We start from the raw sequence: 23,262 nt of genomic DNA on the forward strand, positions 1-23,262 counted from the left end.
ACGAAAAGTGGAGTCTATAGGCTAGAATGTAGCACTTGTAAGGCTGTCTACATTGGGCAGACTGGTAGAGCCTTTAAAGTCCGCATCAACGAACATCTCGCAGCTTGGAAAAATAAAAAGCCAGGAATCTCTACATTTGCAGACCACCTACTCTCCAAAAACCACTCTTCCAATTTCGACTTCAAAATCCTGCATGTGGAAAATAAAGGCAAACGTCTTGATGCGCTTGAAGATTTTGAGGTATTCAAACATACCAAAAACAATTACAATGTCCTCAACGAAGTCGTCAAAGCTCCAACCAGCATCCAACATAACCTACTGCGCAGCTTTCCGCTTACTCAAACGAATGTACCTACCCCCCTCCCTTTATCCTAAGCACTTCACGTAATTTTAATCTCTCGACGAATACTATGTAATAAATTTATCATTCTGTTTTCATGCCTTGAAGATGGTACGTGCTGTACCGAAACGGCCGTCGCAGTTCGCAGTTCTTGTAACAATAAATATAGTGTTTTTTCTTGTAAAAGTGATTTTTATTTTCGTCATTATGCAAAGCACTAAAAGTGATAACTTTCTTAAAACTATTGATGTATAGTTATACCGTACGTTATTATTACGTATTTCTTGATCTTGATTCTTGCCTAATAACATGTAGGTATTTTGGATTTAGAATTTTGATTTGAAATTTGAGTCATCGACTTGTTCTTGTTCTTAGCAGCAAAAAAAATATGATGAGTGAATGTTTTCGTTTTTAATAATGTTGTAATTATTTGGTATCGTACACATGCACATTACATAGTATCATTTTTATTTTCAATGCAAAAGAAAAAATAAATTACCACATACTCCATTGAAAAGGAGAAAGGAAAGGACCAATGTAAAATACATATACCTACATAGTACATAGGTACTCTTATTAATTAATACAAATTCAAATATCATACTGGAATATCAACTCTCAAGCTTCAACGTGAGTTCAACTATAATACCTCATAGGTGCCCTAGTTCTTACCATCATGATTATCAAAATACAACGTTAAAAGATGCGAAGATTTACGATTTTCATTTTTCAACTTTTATTCCCACATTTTTGGATTTTAATTTTTCAACGCTGTTCGCTGGGCAACGTAATTGACTGAAATGGCGCACCAAAAAATCTTTACATTTAAAACATAAACATGTACATTTTTGATTTTTCATATTTCATTTCCATTTCCATTTCCATTTCCATTTAATTTCATCATTCATGACGAGTAGGTGAAATGCTGAAACCGGGCAAAAGTGAAAAAACTCCAAGTCATATGAATCCTTCCGAAGCATTTCCGAAGACTTCCGAAAAAAAACATCCTCCAAATTATACTGTACCTACCTAGTCGCCAGTGCTAAAACCATCTTAACTTGTAAATTTTTATCATTTATACTAACACTAACAACGAAAAATACACGAAAACCATCGACCTTTTAGTTAACCTAGATGGCTACTCATACGCAAAATTATCCCACTGGTTATGTCGCCAACTCTGTGGATTTCAAATTAGAAACAAACGCATCTGCGCATGTCTCAGGAACCGTGTGTGTGTGTGTGTATTTTGTTGTGGCGCTGCCGACGAGTCCCAAACGCGTATAACTATTGGCAACGCAGTACTGATGCAGTACTATTGTTATTTGTTATCAGTGATGCTTGCCACATAGTGCCAACCTTGTAAAAATCGTGAGAGGGAAAAAATAGTCAGTGCGTGCCCATGTTTTGAAGCGAAAATTTTGTTGCAACAGTAGCTGTTTTCTTTTTGCATGCTCCGAGTAGCTCCGAGTAACTCCGAGTAAAATAGAGCGTTCTTTTCGCAAAATAATCACTTCCTTTTTACTCTGTGCTGGCGTTCTTTTCGTTGCTCCGAGTAAAAAGAACCGGTTATTTTTGCTCGTTCTGAAAAGTAGTAGTAAAAGGAGTAAAGTAGCAACGGAACGTTTTGTTTTGTTTGGATTCAAATTAAAATGGCGGGTATTTTGAAATTATAGTGGTTTTATGTAAAAAATGTACAAATAAATTTGGAAAAATGGACATTTGAATAGAAAATGATTTGATTTTGAAAAGGACATTTGTGATGACAAGTTATTTTTATTTCACTAAATAAAGTTCAAATGTGCTGTGTTTTATACAATATTATCGTTTTCAAAGGTTGGAATGATAATTTTTTGTATTTAAATTAATCTTTCCTTGGATTTTATAATTTTTTTAATATTTTCAACTCGTAATAATCAGAAAAAAGTCAACTGAATGCATTATAAATTTTCAATTCTAATTTTAAAAAGCAATTTTCATCTCACCTGAACTATTGCTATCAAAAATGTTACATTACACACTCGCAAGCGTTCTTTTCGAACACGCATCTTTAGGAGTAAATAAGACAATTCCAGTTTACTCCGTGCGTTTTTACTCCTTGCTCGGAGCATGCGAAAAGAAAACAGCTAGTTACAAGAGTTCTTACCCTTCTAGATCCACGAACCTGTTTTCTTTTCTTGTTCGCGCGTCTCGTTTCTCTTCGTTTTAGGCGTGATATATGCAACTTATATAACAGTTAATACTTTTCAATTTTCATCTCATATCTCAAGGCTGAAGGCTTTATTCGTGATACATATTACACTATAGGTAACGTGACTCCGAAAATTTCTAATTGCATCTGTTGTGTAGTAGCAACTAGCAAGAAAAAAATCCTGTGTTGAATAAATATTCATGAAAGAAAACAGGAAAATTGGCAATTTAAACAATAGACGGGTGAAAATGTAATAAAGCACACGGAAAAAAAATTATGGATAATTTTTACTATTTCATACAGTAACCGGATCCCATTCAAAAATATTGCGATTTTTACTATGAGATTTAGTAAATTTTACTATGAGATTAGTAAATTTTACTATGAGAGTAATAAATTTTACCTAATTCTATAGTAAAATGTATTTTTTGGCTGAGTAAAAATCACTATTATTTTTGGATTGGATCCGGTTACTATACTGAAATAGTAATTTTTATTGTTTTTTTTTTTCAGTGCATCGATGAATTTTTTTCAACTACACTTTGAGATTGCATTTACCATGCAACGTTAGCCGATATTAAAAAAAAAAAAAGAAACCAGTGCTAATAAGTGGTTTTATAGTGATGCTGCAAAATTCAACCATAATCGAATGTAAGTGAACAGTACACATTTCCAGGAATAACAAATTTCAATATGATCGTTTATCTTTTAATAAAATAAACCAGAACAAACGAAACATAAAACTACGTAACATTGAAAGTTAATTGATGTGTATAGTTTATCAGACAAAGTTTAAAAAAATGCGAAAGTATGGTTACGTATACCTATTTTAAAATGTAATAATTCAAACTCCAGCCTCAAGCGTTGAGTTTTTGAAGAATATTTTGAACCCCGTAAGTAAATAAAAAATATTTATACTTATGTATAGGTAGGCCTACTTAGGAATCTTTACAAGCCATTAACATATCTCAACGTGTACCTACTAAAATTTTTCAACCAGACGATGAAGAATACATAGAGCATCTCAGGGCGAGAATAATATTCAGCACCGATAAATTGTAGGTTTACCATCTTTGTATGACCTATTTGGTCGATTTAAGCACATGGATCATATTTTCACAATTTATGCATGCCGAATCAAATTCAAAATTTTCTCAATTGATGAATTTCTTTCAAAAATGAAAAAGTTATTTTCACAATTTATGCATGCCGAATCAAATTCAAAATTTTCTCAATTGATGAATTTCTTTCAAAAATGAAAAAGTTATGGTTCGCAGACAAGTAAATGAAAAAAGAGTAAATTCCGGTTGTACCATATTTTCTATCTCTGCAGTTGATTGTTGAAGGATGAAGTAGCTACCATTTGGGAGACATCAGATGATTTTCAGATTCTCCAGTTTCCAAAAGAACGTTGTGAGCAGGGTGAAAATGAAACTGAACACCTACTCGGATTATTTTGTTACATTTGCACCCCATTCGATCGATTAAGGCCATCACCAATCGACTCGCGAAGTAAAAAATAGGGAACACAAACAATTTTTATTTTTTTTCATTTATGCCTCGTTTGCATAGGATAATTTTTTTCTCTTCTATAAAATATTGGAGAGAATTTTAGATTTGAACAGCACAGAAAGATTTTGAAAATAGTTTCCTAAATCGATCGAATGGGTTACAAGAATGACAAATCCAAGTTTACTGGATGGCGCCGACATTCATTTTTACCCTACTTTACTCACAACGTTTTTTCAAAAACTGGTGGATCCACAAATTCGCTCAAGCCTCCACAACAGTACTTCATCCACAATCGACTGGAAAGATGAAAAATATGATAGGCCTACAGATCGAATTTCAGCTTTTTTCATTTATGAATTATGAGTACTTGTTCATGAAGTATGACTTTTTCATTATTTTGAAAAGTGATTGTCGTCGAAAGTTTTGGATTTGAACCAGCACATAAATATTTTGAAAATATGTACCTAAGTCGATCTAATGGGTCAGTTTTCTGAGATGGGAAATTCAATTCCAGTGTCCAATCGCCCTGATAGCGCTTCTTTTTACTGAAAAAGTACTTTTTTTTAGCTCAAAAATGACCTAATAAACACACAGAATTTCGCACTTGTAATTAAATTTTCTGACAGATTTGAGGTTGGGTTAAAAAATCAATGCCACTTTTGGGTTCAGCGACCTCGAGTTAGGCAGAAAACATTTTTAAAACAGAAAAATTTGACAACTTATTTGCAGTTTATCATGTATTTGTTGAGCTTGAGCCCAAAACTATTGCCATTCCGAGAGAACAGTGCGCTTTGATTAAAATCTGACGCCGGAAATGAATTCGCCGTCCCAAAATAAATCAGAACTTTTCTGTGTGGGGGTAATTTTAGTAATTTGCACAAATGGCTGATTCTTGTCTATAATTAATCCCCCCTCCACTGAACTTCAAAATTCTAAAGGAATCAAAAATCGCGCCAAAGGCTCCTCAACAGCTCAAAAATGTGAAATTTTGGATGTTGCGTTGTTTTTAAATAACATGAAGCTATTTGAAAAAATTTACTAGATGGATATGTACCTACCTACCAGGGTTTTTTTAAAGCATTCGTCTCCAAAAATATAATATATTATAATTAATGAATTTTGAATATTCAAAAATTTTCTAAAAATCAAAAAAATCAATTTGGACTGCTAAAATTTTGGTAGGATGTATCCATAAACACCAAGTGTGTTTTTTTTTTTTTACTGGAAAATGTATAGGAAAAAATCCAAAAATTAATTTTCCTGTTTGTGAGGAAATTTAAAAACCAACCCCACAACCCAAATTTAACACTTTCGAACTGTTTGGGAGTTCTCGGCGCGATGTTTGATTCCTTCAGAATTTCAAAATTCAAGAGGAGGGTTTGATTCCCTTACTCATACCTACTCAGTCATATTCTTATATAACTTAGTACCTACATCTACATACATATAAATAATAGAACAAAAAACAAAAACAAGGTAACTAAATTATTCATACACTTCATGAACTTCTTCCACCAATTCTTCCATCAATTCTTCAATGTTGGGTTGTAAATCTCCGTCAACATCTTCTTCTCCATTCACCTCTTGCAATAATATATCTACAACATATGATTGAAATTTGATTATAACTATGCTGACTTAATTATTAGGTAATAATGTCTAATGAAATATGAATTACTCATTAAATCGAATTCCGCGCTGTGAGCGATTCGACGGAGATGATGGTATATGTCGTGGTCTTCAGCGTATGTTGCAATGGAATTCAAAATTCGTTGGTCATGCTCCCTCCACTTTCTAGCTTTTGGGAAAGTCACAGTATCATTCGTTCGCAGCACATATTTGATGTTACTCGCATGGACATGTTGCACTTCCCTCAAAGCCTCTAAGAAGTGAATAAAATAACATTAATTAGATACCTATTACCTAGGAAGGGAAATGAAAATTAAGACTTCTAACAATAATTTCTCACCCAAAAACGCATAAATATTATTTGCTTATGAAAAGCCTCTTGGTCGTTATTCGTTCTAGCACCACTGTTTGCCACTGTAAGTCGTTGTGGAGTGATCACTGAGTACATTTAAAACAACAAACAAGCAAATTAGTCACCATATAAATAGTCACACTTCCCTTTTCAATTTTTTTTTCAAAATACCTTACCATTTAACCAGTAAGCTTCCACATAATCCAAAAGCTCAACCAATTTAGGAATGCCAAGAAGGTTTGTTATGTAGGCATGGGTCCTCACCATATCGTAAGCTTGAGCAATTTCATTCTCTGGGAGTAAGGCGATCGCCATTAACATCTTAATGGTCCTCCTTACTTCCGCATTCTCTTTGGCTAATCCTGTGAGCCCCAAAGTTTTCACACGTTTCTCTATCGCCTGTAAAACGAATGAAAACGTTAAATTCTCTACAATTTCAAATTGAAGAATCGTGTTGGAGGCTCCAGAATAACTGGCAACGGTGAAATTTAAATTTGGGGAATTATTATCAGTTTTAGGACTTATTTTGATCGTTTTTACTGATCAAGTACACTGTACAGTACAAATCACCAAAAACCATCAATTTTGGTATCTCAAACATTTGCCAAAAATTGAAAAATGAAGTTGGGCAGCTGAAATTTTGGTTTTGAGGGTTTTGAACCATGGTCTTTCCAAAAATCGCAGTCCAGTGGACACCTCAAGAGGTTCTCTTGCCAGTTGGTAAAATGAGGAAAACATCGAACACTTGAATAAAATTTTGTGATTTTTTTAAAAGTTTCTAATTTTTGTATCTGAATTTTGTCTTACATGTAGGTACATACATTCTCCCCATATCTTTTTTTGTGAAAAAAACTGGCGACAATGGCCGCACAAGTCGACAAAAAATGAAAAGGGGAGGCAGATTTATCAAAAAATTTTCTGTATCTGCTTCAAAACTTTCAATTGTTTCAAAAGGAGTGATTTTGCATAAGAACATGTTTTTTTGTACCTGCTGTTTTTGAGTAACAATTTTTTTGATATGCTTCACTTTAAATTGAAATGTTGCAACTAAGACTTCGAAATTGGGGCCTGCGCGCCATCACCATAATATGTTTGTTATACATACTCGTATTATTATTTACCTGAGAAAAATGAAACCAGCAGCCCTGCATTCTGGCTGCTGGAAACAGGGCATGAAATGCTGCGTAAGAGCCGGACTCAAAATCACTAATGACGCATGCATCGGCTGCCAGTTTCCAATTTCTTGTTGCAGACGTTCAAATATCCATTTGTAGGAGACCGCTTGTTTGTTCATCATTAAAGCGAATGCAATGATGAAAAACTAAAAAAAGTAGAAATGAAAACTATGAATTACCTATACACATATGTAGGTATGTACCTACCAATACATTTTCTATCTAGATGGGTTTGGTGAATATCACAAAGCGTGATTTTCAAGTTTTCTTTTCTTGGAGTGCAACAAATGTAGGTAGGTATGTGTTATGTTAAATTCGCGTATTTGACAAAAAATTGCCTAATGCATGCATTACACGAGTGGTTGCCAAATTCATGCACTTTGTCCATTAAAACACGTTTTTTATTATTATAGAATAGATCATAAAAAAGTCGATATGTTTTTGTTTAAAGCGTAAGTTTACAGCTACAGTTTAAAAAAAAGATACCTCCCTATCTCAAACAGAAAAATCAAAAATCAATAAGGTCATGGATTCGTTAACAGAAAGTCTAGAATTATATTACGACATTACGAGTATATACCTATTTTACTCAGTAGTACATACATTCCATGTCAAATCGGCGGATTTTTGTCCGAGGGGGGTTCCTTCTACATATTGGTGAAATATTTCAAAAATGCAAAAATATTCAATTTTTAGATTTTCTGCTTTTGTTTAAAATAGCGGTGAAATGTTTTTATTATGTTTCACTCTTGAAATTTAGAGCATGAAAAATGGATTTCTCGTCAATTCGTTGACAAATTGCGAGGGAGGGAAATTTTTTTAAAAGTTCATCTACCTACATTCTACACATTACTTAGTAAAATATCTCAAAAATGCAAAAATTGACATGGTAGGTATTTTTGCTATAAGTCCTAAACTTGTATTTCTTTTCTCGAAAATGAAAAAAATGTCAGTCCAATTTTTTGATATGTTACATGAAAAGGACTAAAACTGAGAATTTTTCATAATTTTTACTCGCGAACATCGTGGTTATGTTTAAATAGTTATAAGCTTTAAATCGATTTTATTTGGTTTTTGATAGCGTCAAAACTGATTTTGACATAATACCGATTGCCCTCTCAAAGTACTACAATTTGAAAAAAAGTTCTAAATTCTATACCACGTACGTACAACCGGAGCAATTTTCAACTGAAATTTTCCATTTTCAGCCATTTTGGAGAACTTTGAAGCCCCACAGCTCCTCCAAAAATCGAAAACATGTCTAATTTGCGTCATTCGTCATTGTTTGATGACCTGTAAACAGGATCTGATTTTGAAAAAAATGGGCGACCCCTCGTGCAAAAATCCTGGATTTAAGAGCCGGGTCGACAAATAGGGCTTTCTATCCTTATACTTATGAGTTGAGAATATCTTACCGATCCACGATAAATCGCGCCTATGGTAAACAATTGGTATATTTTGGGCTTCTTTGGAGTGCACTTGAAAGTACCATCCATTGTTAAAATGGCCTCATTATTATTAAGCAAACTGAAATAGAAGTTTGATATTTGATATTAGCCTGGATCACTGGATTTTCAAAAAACATTTTACAGTATCTACATCTACTCACTGTTTAGTTTCAGGAGATAAAAGGAGAAGAACATTTTCTTGTGCATCTAGGTAGAAGTTTTCTCCATCTATAGTCTTTCCTAATATCTGCTCATCGTTATTCAACATTTCACCTAGCTCTATAAGCGTATCTGGTCTCGGTGGATAGGCTTTAGATCGTCGTTTCTGCAGTCCTTTGACTACTTTTTTATAAGGAGTGTATGAAGATACATCGGAACGAACCCTATTGCATTATAAAATAACAAAGATACAAAAAATTCAAATTGAAATTGAAAAATGAGTAAATTTGTTCATATAATAAGTTGCAGGGGTGCGGTGATCCCCCTAGGTCAATGAGTAGCGCCCCCCTTAAACTATCATGAGTGCCCCACTCATTTGACCCTCCCATCATTTTTTCAAAATTTCGAACCTCAAATTTTCCAATTTTCAGTCTCAACCGTAACTGGAATTGAACCCGAAATTTTCAGAGAAATAATTTTTATCCAATAACATTTAACCGAAATTTAAAAAATCGGAACCGGAACCCGAATTTGAAATTTTTATTTTCCTAACCGTTAACCTGTGACCTTTAAAAAACTTCGGTTAATTATGGTTAATAGATATAATTCAATTTTTCATTTTTTTCCAACTTTTTAAAATAAAATCAAAATTCTTCAGTATTTTTTGTGCGAAAATTGAAAAAATTGATGAATTTTTCATTTATAACTATTCATATTCTGAACTTTGTCTGGATTTGAAGAGTCCTTAAAGGCGAGAAATGGTTATTTATTTTTGAAAAAATGGACAATATTTTTTGAAATTTCACAGAAGTGGGTTCAAAATGGTTTATTTGTAGGTTTGAGATTGTTACACTGTTGAATAAATAATAAGAACCAGTGTATATACTACACGCATTTTGAAAATTTTATTTTAAAAAAATTCAAAAAAAATTTCGTTAACTTTTCTGAACCCATAACCAGGAAACCAAATTTTTAATTTTGGGTAATTAACCTGCAACCATTCACCGGAACCATTTTCTCAGTAACCTTTAGGAACCTGTAACCTTTAACCGATTTTTTTCGGTTCGGATCCCTGCAATTTTTTAAAAAATCAAAAAAATGTTTAAATTATCAACAATTTTGAGTTTTTATTGCAAAAAAATTTCTATCGCCACACACTCAAGTACGTAGTGCAGTTCAAAAACACGAAACGTTTTACCATACACAACACAACGTGTCGAGATATTCTTATTCAAAAATAAATATTTTTATTTCATTTTTCGAATCAATTGATTTTTAGGATAGAAAATAGCGGGGATTATTTTGATTGAGGGGGGCACTCGTATTTAGGAGGTTGTTCAAATTTAGGGGGGCCCTTTACAACACTACCTATGTCTATGCGGAATGAAAAAACTTGATCGTTTTTTCCCTTTTTTAGAAATGTTGAAAAAATAGATAAAATAATTGTTATTTTTTGATAGGTATTATTATCGGTTTTTAAAATACATAGTTTGAAAATATATAAGGGATAAGGGGGGTCGTGAAGATTAGGGGGGCATCTATACCTACTTATTTTGCTGTGTGCAAGCAAGTATTCGCGAATTTATCAACCAAAAAAAAGCCCCCCCCCCCAAATCGTCAACGAGGAGTTGCTACTCAAGAAAGTGCCTTCACCGCACCCCTGATAAGTTGGGTAATTAGGTTCTAATATTTACCTACGTTCAATTTATTAAAATAAAGTTATTGAAATTCACCTGCTGCATTTGGCGTTGTACAATCTTTTTAAAGGAGTCGTAGACTTGATTGAGCTTTCCTCCAGCAATTCTCTGCGAAGTATCTCAACCTCATGTCGTATTACATTAGGATTGCAAACATGTACCTACCTTACCTCCAGGGTCATTGTAGCTGTGAATGAGAGGCCCATTCAAAAGAGCTGATGTTCTGGCTGTAATTCAAATGATAAACTTATTTCATCTTTCAATACATATGTAAGTAACCTACAATATGCGAGTGACAGCAGGGTAAGATTGATGAATCTGAGTAGACTGTTTTTTTTCCTCGCAAATTCAGTGAAGTTGATCCATTTGACCCCCATTTTTACGTATCCGTTGAAAAAGTTGAAAACCCCTTTACTCAATAAAAGGAATTCATCACAAAAAAAATCAAAATTAGAAAAAATTCGATTTTCAATTTCGAACATTAAAAAAATTTTAAATTTCTTCAGTCGCCTTATTTTGACCTCTTTCTGATGCATTTCATGAAAAGGTTGATAAAAATCACACTCATAACAAACAAATTAAAATTCGTTTATGTTTTAAATTTTTTTGTGAATTTTGATTTTTTTTGTGATGAGTTTATTTAATCGAGTGAAGGGAATTTTTCAACTTTTTCAACGCATTCGTAAAAATAGGGGTCAAATGGATCAATTTTACCGGGGGGGGGTACCCTTTAAAAAACTCACTCTGTTTTTTGTTTTACTCTGTTTTTTGTTTTAAGGTCTAAGCGCATATGGAGGGGAGGGGAGAAATCTCAAATTTTGCTTATATTATCTATTCAGTAAGTAATAGATCGATTGATATGTTCTCGGGGTCGTAGAGTTGGAATCTGGAGTTATTTTTTGGTTGGGGTGGGGTGAGGATTGGGGAGGTGAAAAATTCCAATTTTGCTTTTCCATGTTTTCTTATACCACTGATTTCCAAAGTTTACAGTCTTTTTTATATTTCGGCAATATCGTGTGTTCTCTTCTGCATAGGAATGTGTATTTTGGAGTGATGTATACTATGTGTTACCATTTTTTTGCCTTATAGTGCCGGTTTGGTTTGCAGTCATTTTTCCATTAAAAATACATCAATTTTTTCACAATTGCTGAAATATCGCAATTTTAAGATTGAAACCTGATGTACTTACTGCATTCAATTTTGATTGAAATACATTATTTGAGATAAGTATAAAATGAATTTTTCAAATCAACGATATCAAAAATCTCAAAATCATCACACCCAACATATTAGTCGATGATATGAGCAAAATTTGAAAATTTTCACCGACTCACGCCTCACTTCCAACTCCTATCAAAAAAATAACTCCAGATTTGAACAGTACGATCTCAAAAACATATTAATCGACATATCACACGATCATATAAGCACAATTTAAAACTTTCCCCACCCCCTGTCTCACCATCAACCCCTACAAAAAATGACTGCAGATTCGAATTTTACAACCTCGAAAACATATCAATGGACGTATTGCACATAAGTATATACCTATAATTTGAATTACATTGCTTTGACTTACCAGTAGCGTAACAACGGGGGTTGGATTTTCTATTGATGCATTCTAAATATAACGTCTGTCCTGGTTTTGATATTCTGTAATAATAGCCATCTCCCGAAAAATACCACCTTGCACTACGTACAGAAAAATTTAAAGTTTGAACTATGTTATTCATTTTAAATAACAGAAACAATAAGATAAATCACGACTTAAAATGCTTTACAGTACGTAACTATACTTGAAACACACACTTGAAACACACATCGAAAACTGAGATGTCAACAACCAATGGATTGGTATCACCCACGATTTCTAACTTGATTTTTTTATGTCAGTCAATGTGTCAGCTTGGGTTTTGTATGTTTCTTCGAATCTGTTTTCGCGGGTCAAGGGTGCATTTAATTATTTTGAGAACTCCGGGACACATTTATACGATCACTTGTATCATCCCTGTTGAAGATGGACAAAAAAAAAAGGAAACAAAAGACCATTCGTTTTTAGGGAATGGTCAGGAAGTGAAATCTATTTTTTTTTTCAAGGGTGGGTGGAGGTGTGAACATTTATTTCAAATGGTGTAATTCTTTACAAAAATATCTTAGGTCATTCGACAGCAAGCCCGCAATGTCATCGGCGATCACAGTTGGGGTAATAAATTTTATTACCCAAAGCGAGCGTGATCTGTTACAAGTGTTAGTCTACACAATATACATTTCCAATACATTTTAGTAGACTACTTGTCAATGTCATGATCCTTGGTTATGTGTTTAGCGCCAAATAAGTACGTAGCACATGGCTACGAGGATGTTATAATATGTATTTCAACAATAACCAGTTCAGTGGCTATTCTAAATTTAGTGGTCAACTTCTTCCGAGAACACTCAATCAGCCGGGCATGCAGATTAGTCACAGATTACTCGCCTAACGGAAACAGAAGTAATAAAAACCCTAAAGCACTCTGTTAAAAATGAGAAAAAATATCAAATGCCTGTTAAATCCTAACTGTCTACCAAGTATCTTGAAATTCGAATTAAATTAATTACCTATACCTATCAGTAAAAAGTCATATTACAACTCAAACAGTTCAACTGGGTACACCTCATCTCTTCATCTTTTCTTAAAAACTTTTCAGCTTCAACTTTTTAAATCAGCAATAAAATTATCAGGCCTAAAAATGCAATGTATTTTTTATCACTAAAAGAGCATGGAGATTTAAAATGTAATTTACCTACTTACTTGATCTTACTACCAATCAACATTAGTAAGATGGACATGGAGGCATAGAATGTAAACTACCTATCTACTCGTTCATCCAGAGGTGTAACGATTACGATTATAATCGATTATATCCGATTGATAATCGCCGAATATTTTCAACTGTCCATAATCGATTAATCGCTGATTAATCGGACCTTTGGATAAGTTGTTTAAATAATTCAAATGTTAATTTTATGTCTTCCTTTTTGTTTTTCTTGAAAGTTCAACTTTCAACTTTTGAAAATTTCAAAATACATACAAAGTTCAAAATGCAATGCCCTTTCGAACTCTGGAATCAGCTTTAATCAGTGTCATATCTTTGGAGGCATGCACTGCTGAAGTTGAGTACCTCGAGACAATGTAAAAATAATTGAAGTAGACATTGTAAAAAAAAGTTTTAGCTGAATCGAAAGGCATGACTTTCAAAATCGCATTTTTTTTTTGGTCAAGTTGACATGGAATGACCCTAATCTACTTTCGTCTTTCATATCGTACTTTTTAGTTTCGAGTTTTGTTTCTTCTAAATACAGTTTTTTTGAAATACATTAGGAGGAAAAAACAGCATTTTGTATAGGCGCATCTTCTTACCTTGGTAAATACATTTTTTTGAATGAAGTCTAAATTCTTGCATTAGGTAATACGTGAAATTAAATTACTAATTAGCGGACCATTACTAAAGCTATTAGGCCTATGCGCTATTTCGCCTACAGCCCGCAAAACACTTCGGCTTCGTTGGTATGTACAAAGAGTATGTATTTTATTGGTGACAACTGACAAGCACTAGCAAACGTAAAACCCACTTCATGTAAAAAAAATCATTCAATATCCTCTTTGCCATTCATTCATGATCGTAAAATTGGAAGGGTGTTTACTATAGGATATGTAGAATAGGTCACATATCAATTCTAGAACACGGCGCGGCGTTTCTAGAGGAACCAGTTTGTTGGAAAAAAAAAACAGGATCCACTGTCCACAACCAATAAAACATTTTTTCAAACAACTAACAAGATTTCCATTCCCATTAAATGCACACACTGACAAGACTTCATCCCTGCTAAATTTAACGTCTCAGAAATCTGTGGGTTGGCAGCGGCACTGTGTTGCCTGGATCTTGCCTTACTCACAACGTTTTGCCGCCGGCTCTACCTTTGAAGCCCGACCATATAACCAGTTTTATTGTGAAAATAGAATGACGGAACGTTGTGTGTGAGGCAAGATCCAGGTAATGCAGAGTCGCTGCCAACCTATAGATTTTTGAAACGTTGAATTTACCAAGGATGCGAGTTGTCAGTGTATGCAACTAACACGAATGTCTCCCTTTTAAAATATGTACTTGATTTGATTTTAGATGGTAGCGGTCAGCGGGTGGGTCGATCCTGATTTTTTTTTTTCAAACTGGTTCATTGTTCATTTATAAATGCGACAGACGGAAATGCGTAGCTATGGTACAGCTACTTCCCTCTGTACACCCTCTACCTGCTCTATACTAACCATGTAACACATGTAACAGTAAACTGCTAAAGACCCTTCCGACTTCACCCCTCCCCCCCCCGATCTTCACCCATGAATGAATGAAATAGGAAGACGCGAAGTCGCAAATGGTTGAATAGCGGAATCGTTATTTTAAGCATTCATTTTTATAAATTAACGTATAACGTAAGTTAGATGGATTAGACAGAGACGAGACCTGTGTTGATGTTTTCCCCCGGCGTTATACATATTATTTATACGAATGTGATACGTAATCCCCTAATTTTAAGTAGCCTACTTACAAGGGAAGAGGGAACCTCTTGAAGTGTCCGCCTCCAATTTTCGGAAAGAGCATGGTCTAAAACCCCCAAAACCAAATTTTCAGCTGCCCAACTTCATTTTTCGATTTTTGGCGAACGTTTGAAAATTCAAAATTGACTGTTTTTGGTGATTTATGCTTTCTTCAAAAACGTACGTATTTGATGAGTAATGAGTAAAAATGATCAAAACAAGTCCTAAAACTGATAAGTATTATTCCCCAAATCCAAATTTCACCATTTCCAACCATTATGGAGCCTCCAGAACTATTTTTCAATTTCTCCAGGGGCTCCAGAAAGGCTGAAAATGGGGAAATTTACCCTTGTGGGCTTGATTAATGACGAAATACAGCGATTCGCGCATATTTCGATAATTTTCTCGCAAACGAGAAATTTTTGATTTTTGGATAGGTATTTTTATTATGAAAAAAGCTGGCCAAAAAACCACTCTTGAGGTGTCCCTTCCAGAATCGGCTCTAATGTGAACACATTCGTAAACAGGTCGAGCATAACACACAACTCGATTTTCAGCTGCCCAACTTCATATTCACGTCTTCTAGAGCAAATTTAAAATTCTGGAGAAATTGAAAAGTCGCGCTGAAGGCTCCAGAATGGCTGGAAATGGTTAAATTTGGATTTGGGGAATAATATCAGTTTTAGGACTTGTTTTGATCATTTTTACTCATCAAATACGTACGTTTTTGAAGAAAGCATAAATCACCAAAAAAAGTCAATTTTGAAGTTTCAAACGTTCGCCAAAAATCGAAAAATGAAGTTGGGCAGCTGAAAATTTGGTGTTGGGGGTTTTAGACCATGCTCTTTCCGAAAATCGTGGCCTCGTTCAAATCAGTGGTGGACACCTCGAAAGGTTCTCTTGTTAGTCTAACTAGTCTTGCACGATGCCATAGTTGCTTTTAGAGCTTTTTAAAATGATGATCAAAAATTTTTTTTAAAAAACATATCAAATCATATATAGAACAAAATGCTGTATTCTTTTTAATATTTTCCTCATGTTTTGTTTTCAAAAATAAGTACCTAACAGTTGGAAAAAAATTTAAAAAACAGAAGCAGTTGTTTGGAAAAAGAGAAATGTATAAGACAGCTATTGAAATGGTGATGAAGTTTTCATTAGATTTTCACCTAGGTACTACTTACGCGAAAAACATCGCGGCGTATTAGTGTTAGCTGTAAGTATTGGGTTGTATTTCTTTCGGACTTTCGCCATGTAAAAAATTAATATAAACTGTGAAAAAATCATTTTTTCGAGTTGTAACCACTACATTAAGCTAAAATTTGGAACATGAATCTAGCAATACCTATATAAGCGATATGTTAGTGCACTATTTCTTCAAAACATCCATTTTGGGAGTAAATTGATCAAAATTCATCAACTTTGAACAGAATAACGAGGTAATAATAATAACTGCACGATATAGGTAACTATACCTACCCAAACAAAAATTTATTTCCCTCCTAATTCGTGGTCACTGCAGAGGTCGAATTTGAAGTCAATTTAATCCTCAATTCTCCAATATGAACCAAACCCTTACATTGTCAAATTTCACCCCAAAATTTTTTTTTTTTGAAGAAACAGTAGGTATAGGTACCAAAATATCGCTAATGTAGGTATATTATTGCTAGATTCTTATTTCAAATTTTTGATCTAATAGTTACAACGCGAAAAAATTATTTTTTCACAGTTTATATTTTATTATTCACATCCATACGTTGAAGACGTTTAGTTCTGATCACTTTTTTTACCATACGAATCGTTAACTTACAAAAAGACAAAAACAAATTTAGAAAAAAATCAAAATTCGTCCATTTTGAACTAAATACATAGGTATACCCAGAAAATAAATTCGAAACAGGCCTACCCACTAATTCGAGGTCGCTAAACTCGAATTTTGATTCCATTTTTATGCAATTGTAAACCCTGCCCCCTCAAGCGCATTTTACTACAAAATTCACCCCCACTCTTGACAATTTTATTTTTGTTGAAAAAATAATCTACAGGCCTATCAATGGTGTATTGATTCGGCCATATACAAAAATTCAGCTCATTCGGTAGGTTTGCGACCAAAATAACCCCAAAAAACGCATTTTTGGTACATTTCTCACCTAAGCGAGAAAAATATCCATGTGCTGTATATGAGCTGTAGTACACTTTGCATCGTGATCTTAAAAACGAGTAAAAATAGTAAAAAAATTCATTTTCTGAAGTTGTACATAATCGTCGGAAGAAGCTGAAATCTGGTACATGACTGTTTCAGTACCTCATTGATGCGTGTGTACAAAAATTTTTCCAAAAAAAAATTTTAATAGGAGGGGGCGGGTCTTGAGATACACTTTGTGGTGAGAGTTCTGGGTTGAAATTTGGGCTGAAATGGAATCATAATTCGAGTTCCGCGATCTCGAATTAGGGGGGGGCTGTTTGGGGTTACTTTTCTGCTCATATTTAGCTCAAAATGGACAAATTTTGATTTTTTTCAAAATTCTTTTTTGTCTATTTTTAAGTAAACGATTCGAAAAATCAAAAAAATTATAAGAGCTAAACTTCTTCAGCGCATGAAGCTCTGCAGTAACACAAAGTTTGAAATGTTAACTACCTACTTTCTCATTCCTATTTCCTATCAACTCGAATGGGGTGAAGAAATTGGGAACTCAACATTTTCAAACCTTATGTTCCTGTAGAGCTCCATATGCTGAAGAAGTTTAGCTCTTATAATTTTTTCGATTATACGAATTGTTTACTTAAAAATAGACAAAAAAGAATTTTGAAAAAAATCAAAATTTGTCCATTTTGAGCTAAATATGAGCAGAAAATTAACCCCAAACAGCCCCCCCCCCCCTAATTCGAGATCGCTGAACTCGAATTATAATTCCATTTCAGCCCAAATTTCAACCCAGAACTCTCACCACAAAGTGTATCTCAAGACCCGCCCCCCTCCTATTGAAATTTTTTTTGGAAAAATTTTTGTACACACGCATCAATGAGGTACTGAAACAGTCATGTACCAGATTTCAGCTTCTTCCGACGATTACAACTTCAGAAAATGAATTTTTTTACTATTTTTACTCGTTTTTAAGATCACGATGCAAAGTGTACTACAGCTCATATACAGCACATGGATATTTCTCGCTTAGGTGAGAAATGTACCAAAAATGCGTTTTTTGGGGTTATTTTGGTCGCAAACCTACCGAATGAGCTGAATTTTTGTATATGGCCGAATCAATACACCATTGATAGGCCTGTAGATTTTTTTTTCAACAAAAATAAAATTGTCAAGAGTGGGGGTGAATTTTGTAGTAAAATGCGCTTGAGGGGGCAGGGTTTACAATTGCATAAAAATGGAATCAAAATTCGAGTTTAGCGACCTCGAATTAGTGGGTAGACCTGTTTCGCATTTATTTTCTGGTTATATTCAATCTTATTCCGCCCAAGATTAATGAATTTTGATTTTTTCAAAATTCTGTTTTGCATTGAATGTGAACTGCCTACTTCTCGCTTAATAGGTACTTGTGTGGAAACTTGTGATTTACATTAGCAGTCCATATCAAAGAGGTATAATGTCAATGGAAAGATAGGTGAGCGATTGACATGTGAAAAACCAATGGCTCGTACTTGACCATTTTCTTAAAGCCAAAAGTTCTTTTGAAAAAAATTAAAATTCATCAATTTTGGGGGAAAACTGCAATTAAGATAGGTAACTGAAAATATATATTTTTCCCATACTAATTTGAGGCTATTGAACTCGAATTTGAGGACAATTTTATTTCAAATATGAATTTAACACCGCCATGATCAAGTTGACGCCAAGAACCGCCTCTCACCTGCATTTATTTTTTGTTGCCTATTTTGTACAACACTTCAACGATGTAATAAGCCACAACTTTATTTTTAACTGCCTAAATTAATTGCCAATCAGTGCATAAAATAACATGTAAACTAACTACGATTATGTCACCAAAATTTCATTCTACAATTCGGCAAATTGGTACTGGGTAAAACCGTAAAATTCAGCAAAATTTCGGATAAGAGCCTGAGATAAAAGAAAAACATCTAATTATATAAAAATCCAATCCCCAGTAGCGAAAGTATGTAAATTTTTTGGCTTTTTCACGTTACCCAGCGTTGGTTTGTTTACAACGTTCGGTAGGTACGTGAAATAGGTACACACGAACGCTTTTTTTTTTTTTTTTTTTTTTTTTTTTTCATTTTGCACCAAATCAATTAAAGTTATTTAAAATGCGAATATTTTTCAATTCGAAATTTCAACTACTTAAATTACCAGGATTGATTATTGATTTGACAGGGAAGCATGATGTAGGATGTACTCTTCTCTGTTGAGTGAGAGGATTTTCAAAATTTAATTACCAGAATGATTGATTATTGATTTGATGGGGAAGTAGGATGTCCGCTTTTTAGTAGACAATTTCCAAAAATTTATTGCAATTGATTTTTGATTTGACGGGGGACGGGGGTATTTATTCGGCAAAAAGAATAACTATTTGGAATTGGAACAAAGTTTGATATTTCTCAGTCGTATGCTGCACAGATATACGGGGAAGAAAGTTTACATCTTGATTGACGAATATGATCGTCCTAACATTTCTCATTATCTTCAGAATAAGATTAGACATTAGTAGGTGGTTTGAAGGGAGGCAGGGCTTACTCGTAAAATACAATTATTTTTGTTCATTGAAGTAGATAATATGATTGATCGCTCCAAGTAAAAATGCATTAATTAGGTAGGTAGAAGTACCTACTTACTAAGAAATAATGTTACCAGCCAGGGTTGATGTCATTGATTGATTTGATGGGGAAATATGTTGAGTCAGATAAGCAGATTTTCAAAAATTATTAAATACCTATTATTTGTGTTTGATTTTACGGGGATTGAACGAGATGTGATGGTTTTTTAAAATTATTAATGACCACAATTCATATTCAAGTTTTATTTGATTTGATGGGAAAATTAGGCATGGTTGAGTGAGATAAGATGATTTTCGAAAATTATAAATAGGTAATAATAGGTACCTAACCACAATTCGTGCTTGATTTAATTTGACGGGGAAATTATTTTATTTAGTGAAAGGATTTTAAATGATAATCATCAGGGATCGTGTTGAGTATTTTGATGTTTGATTTGACGGGGAAATATGGTTTTGACTGTTGGGTGAGGTGCAGAGATGGGGAGATTCGCAAAAAAATTGGATTCAAATGACGCGATTCACTTCACCCAAAAAATTGAATCCGATTCAAAATCAAAGATGGACTCAATGGACTCGATTCGCGATTCAATGTTGGTATTGTGGCATTTTTTGAAAAACTGTAGTGTTTCTAAATAAACAGCCTCTTGAGGTTCCAAATAAAACGGGTTGGTTTAGCTTAAATAGCTTGAAGCTTCAAAACGACTTGAAACCATTGTCCAGTCGACTTCAAAGCGTATTGAAATTGGTTTTCAGAGTGAATTTCGATTTTCCAACTCCATTTGATGACATTTTGTGGGAATTTCAAGTTTCTCAAATTTGCTGCAGGCCATAGGAATTTTCACAAACTTGCTGGAGGTTCCAAAATGACTTGAACCCACCTGCAGTAGACTTAGACTTGATAGGCACTGCGTTAGGGTTAAATTTGGAGTGCAGAATTAATTTTGGATTTCCAACTCTGCTTGGTAAAATTTTATGGAAATTCAATTTCGAGTACTGAATAGTCCGCTGAAGGCTCCAGTAATTTCCAAAAGGTCACTGGAAGCTCCAAAACGACTGGAAATCATCTGCCAGTCAATACTATACTACACAATTTCTATGATTGTTTCTCATAATATCATGTTCCTCAGTGATTTACGGATACATATACATGGGTACCCAGGTTCACTCTGCCCGAGTACCCGTCACACGGGTTCCCGCTAGTTATTTTTTACTTCTTGAAACACAAATTTTCAAAGACTTTTGCCCTCGCTTCGCTCTGGTTTGTATTCTTTTTTTTTTCGAAGTCAAGATGGAAATTTCCAACAAAGAAATCAAGTTTAAAAATACTTACACTTTTCATCTCACATAAAAAAAAAAAACATTCGTTTTTATGCCCTCGAAATACAAATCGCTTGGGCTTGTTCTGTTTCCTTTTTCAAAATGAACTTCCTTCAAATTCTAAAATTTTCAAATCCGAAAAATAAACTCTTCATCCTCACGTAAAAAAAAACATAGTTTTTATACCTCTCAAAATACGAATCCCTTGGGCTTGTTCTGTTTCCTTTTTCAAAATGAATTTCCTTCTAAAAATAAACCTCATTCAAATTCTCAAATTTTAAAATCCGAAAAATAAACTCTTCGCCATCACATTAAAAAAAATATCGTTTTTATGCCTCTCGAAATACCTACTGTAATTCAAAAGTTCCCTAGCGACCTATCAAAATGGGTGTGAATTTCGCGAGAATTACAAATATTTCAACGAAAATTATTTTACAGCAGTTTTTTGAAGAATTTTAAGCTCAAAATCGAGTCGTGATTTTTAAGATTTTTGAAAACATCATGGGACCAATTAAAATGGGTTAAAATTTCGCGGGAAACTGAAATATTTCGACGAAAATTTATCGCGAGCATTAATGCAGAACTTAGAGCCTCGAACTAGGTATATTGATTTTCGAAAAAAAGGGTCATTTGACCCATCAACACCTAGGGTAGATCACGAAAAAAAAGAAGAAAAAAACTGTCGATTTTCACCAATTTCACCAAAAACCGTCATTTTGAGTTGAAAGTTGTACTGCAAAATTCTAGCTCCAAAAGTGCCCCTAAAGGGAAAACATGTGCCCTCGAAGTTGGGGTATTTTCGAAATAAAACCGTGTTTTTTTTTTTTACTGTAGCCCACGCAAGTAGTTTTGAGAAAAATTACGACCCAGTCCTAAATCAATATATTTGAGATTCTGCGTCCATTCTATGCTATTATTTTTAATTGTTATTGCCAATTTCGAGAAATCACCAATCTTTCTCGATTTTTTGAAACCTAAAATATTGGCATTACTGCGTTCCACAATATTCCCCAGTTTCAGAAATACATATATCATTTTTCAATATTTTTTCGTCACTGTACCGAAACTTTTGCGAAGAAAATATTTTCAAAACACCAACTACTAATACCCCCGCCCCCATTAAAAAAAAAGATTTGCAAATTTTCAATCGCTCAGTAGAACTTTAAAAGTGGCCTTGGATTTTGGTGACAATAGCATAGATCGACGCAGAATCTCAAATACCTACATATGTACTTTCATTATACTGTCTCATCCATATATTTTGAGTGAATACAGATTTTTCTTCAAAACTTGTTGAAGCATGATTTTTTTCCCTTGAAAAAGGCGTTTTTTAACATTTTTTTAAAGGTACCCAACAATGTTTCATCAAAATTTCAGAAATCCGAGGAGGGCATTTCACCTATTTTACCCAGGTATACCCTTTGACCCACCATCTCAAATGGCCGGGTGATGACTTCTATAGAAAGTAGACCTAAAGATACATAGGGCTATTTGACGAAAAAATCGTTTTGGTATGTTTTTTCGTTCCACAGTAATGTCGATTAAGTTTTCTTGTGTACCCCTTCTCCCCCCGATTTGATGAAAAATTCTGAAAAAAATCAGGGAAGTACCCCTAATATGTATCCTGTAACTATATTCGTATACAGAATAAATTTATCTCAAACACGCGCTGAAGTAGAATTTTTCTCCTGAAAAACGCGTTTTTTAGCCCCCCGGATGAGGGGGTGGGGTGGGGAGCGGGCTATGGGCCCAAAATTAGTTTTTGGGGGTACTAAACATACCCTGTGAGTTTCATCGAAATCCGAGGTTAAGGGCATTTTGCCTATCTTATCAGGGGGTACCCTTTCATTCGACGATTCGGCAAATTGGTACTGGGTAATATTCGGCAAGATTTATTATTTTTTACTTCTTGAAACACAAATTTTCGAAAACTTTTGACCTCACTTCGCTCGGGTTTGTATTCTTTTCTTTTTCGAGATCAAGATGGAAATTTCCAAAAAAGAAATCAAGTTTAAAAATTCACTTTTCGTCTCACTACATTAAAAAAAACATCGTTTTTATGCCCTCGAAAGTCTAAATACAAATCGCTTGGGCTTGTTCTGTTTCTTTTTCAAAATGAACTTCCTT

At 34.0% G+C, this 23,262-nt stretch overlaps 2 protein-coding genes across 2 annotated transcripts in view; one reads left to right on the forward strand and one right to left on the reverse strand.

Moving 5' to 3' along the window:
• The window catches only part of LOC135834800 (uncharacterized protein in vnfD 5'region-like), a 60,688-nt gene that overhangs the window by 14,160 nt on the left and 23,266 nt on the right, over positions 1-23,262 (forward strand). The gene's annotated exons all lie outside the window — the stretch shown is intronic.
• Positions 3,062-10,685, reverse strand: LOC135838180 (uncharacterized). The gene is made up of 5 exons (XM_065353815.1): positions 10,669-10,685; positions 10,540-10,611; positions 8,809-9,030; positions 7,146-7,266; positions 3,062-6,423 (listed from the first exon to the last, which is right to left on the reverse strand). Exons 1-5 carry the CDS (start codon positions 10,683-10,685, stop codon positions 6,187-6,189), a joined length of 669 nt encoding a protein of 222 aa, XP_065209887.1. The 3' UTR covers positions 3,062-6,186.

Source organism: Planococcus citri, chromosome 2 (assembly GCF_950023065.1).
Source record: "Planococcus citri chromosome 2, ihPlaCitr1.1, whole genome shotgun sequence".
Lineage (NCBI taxonomy): Eukaryota > Metazoa > Arthropoda > Insecta > Hemiptera > Pseudococcidae > Planococcus > Planococcus citri.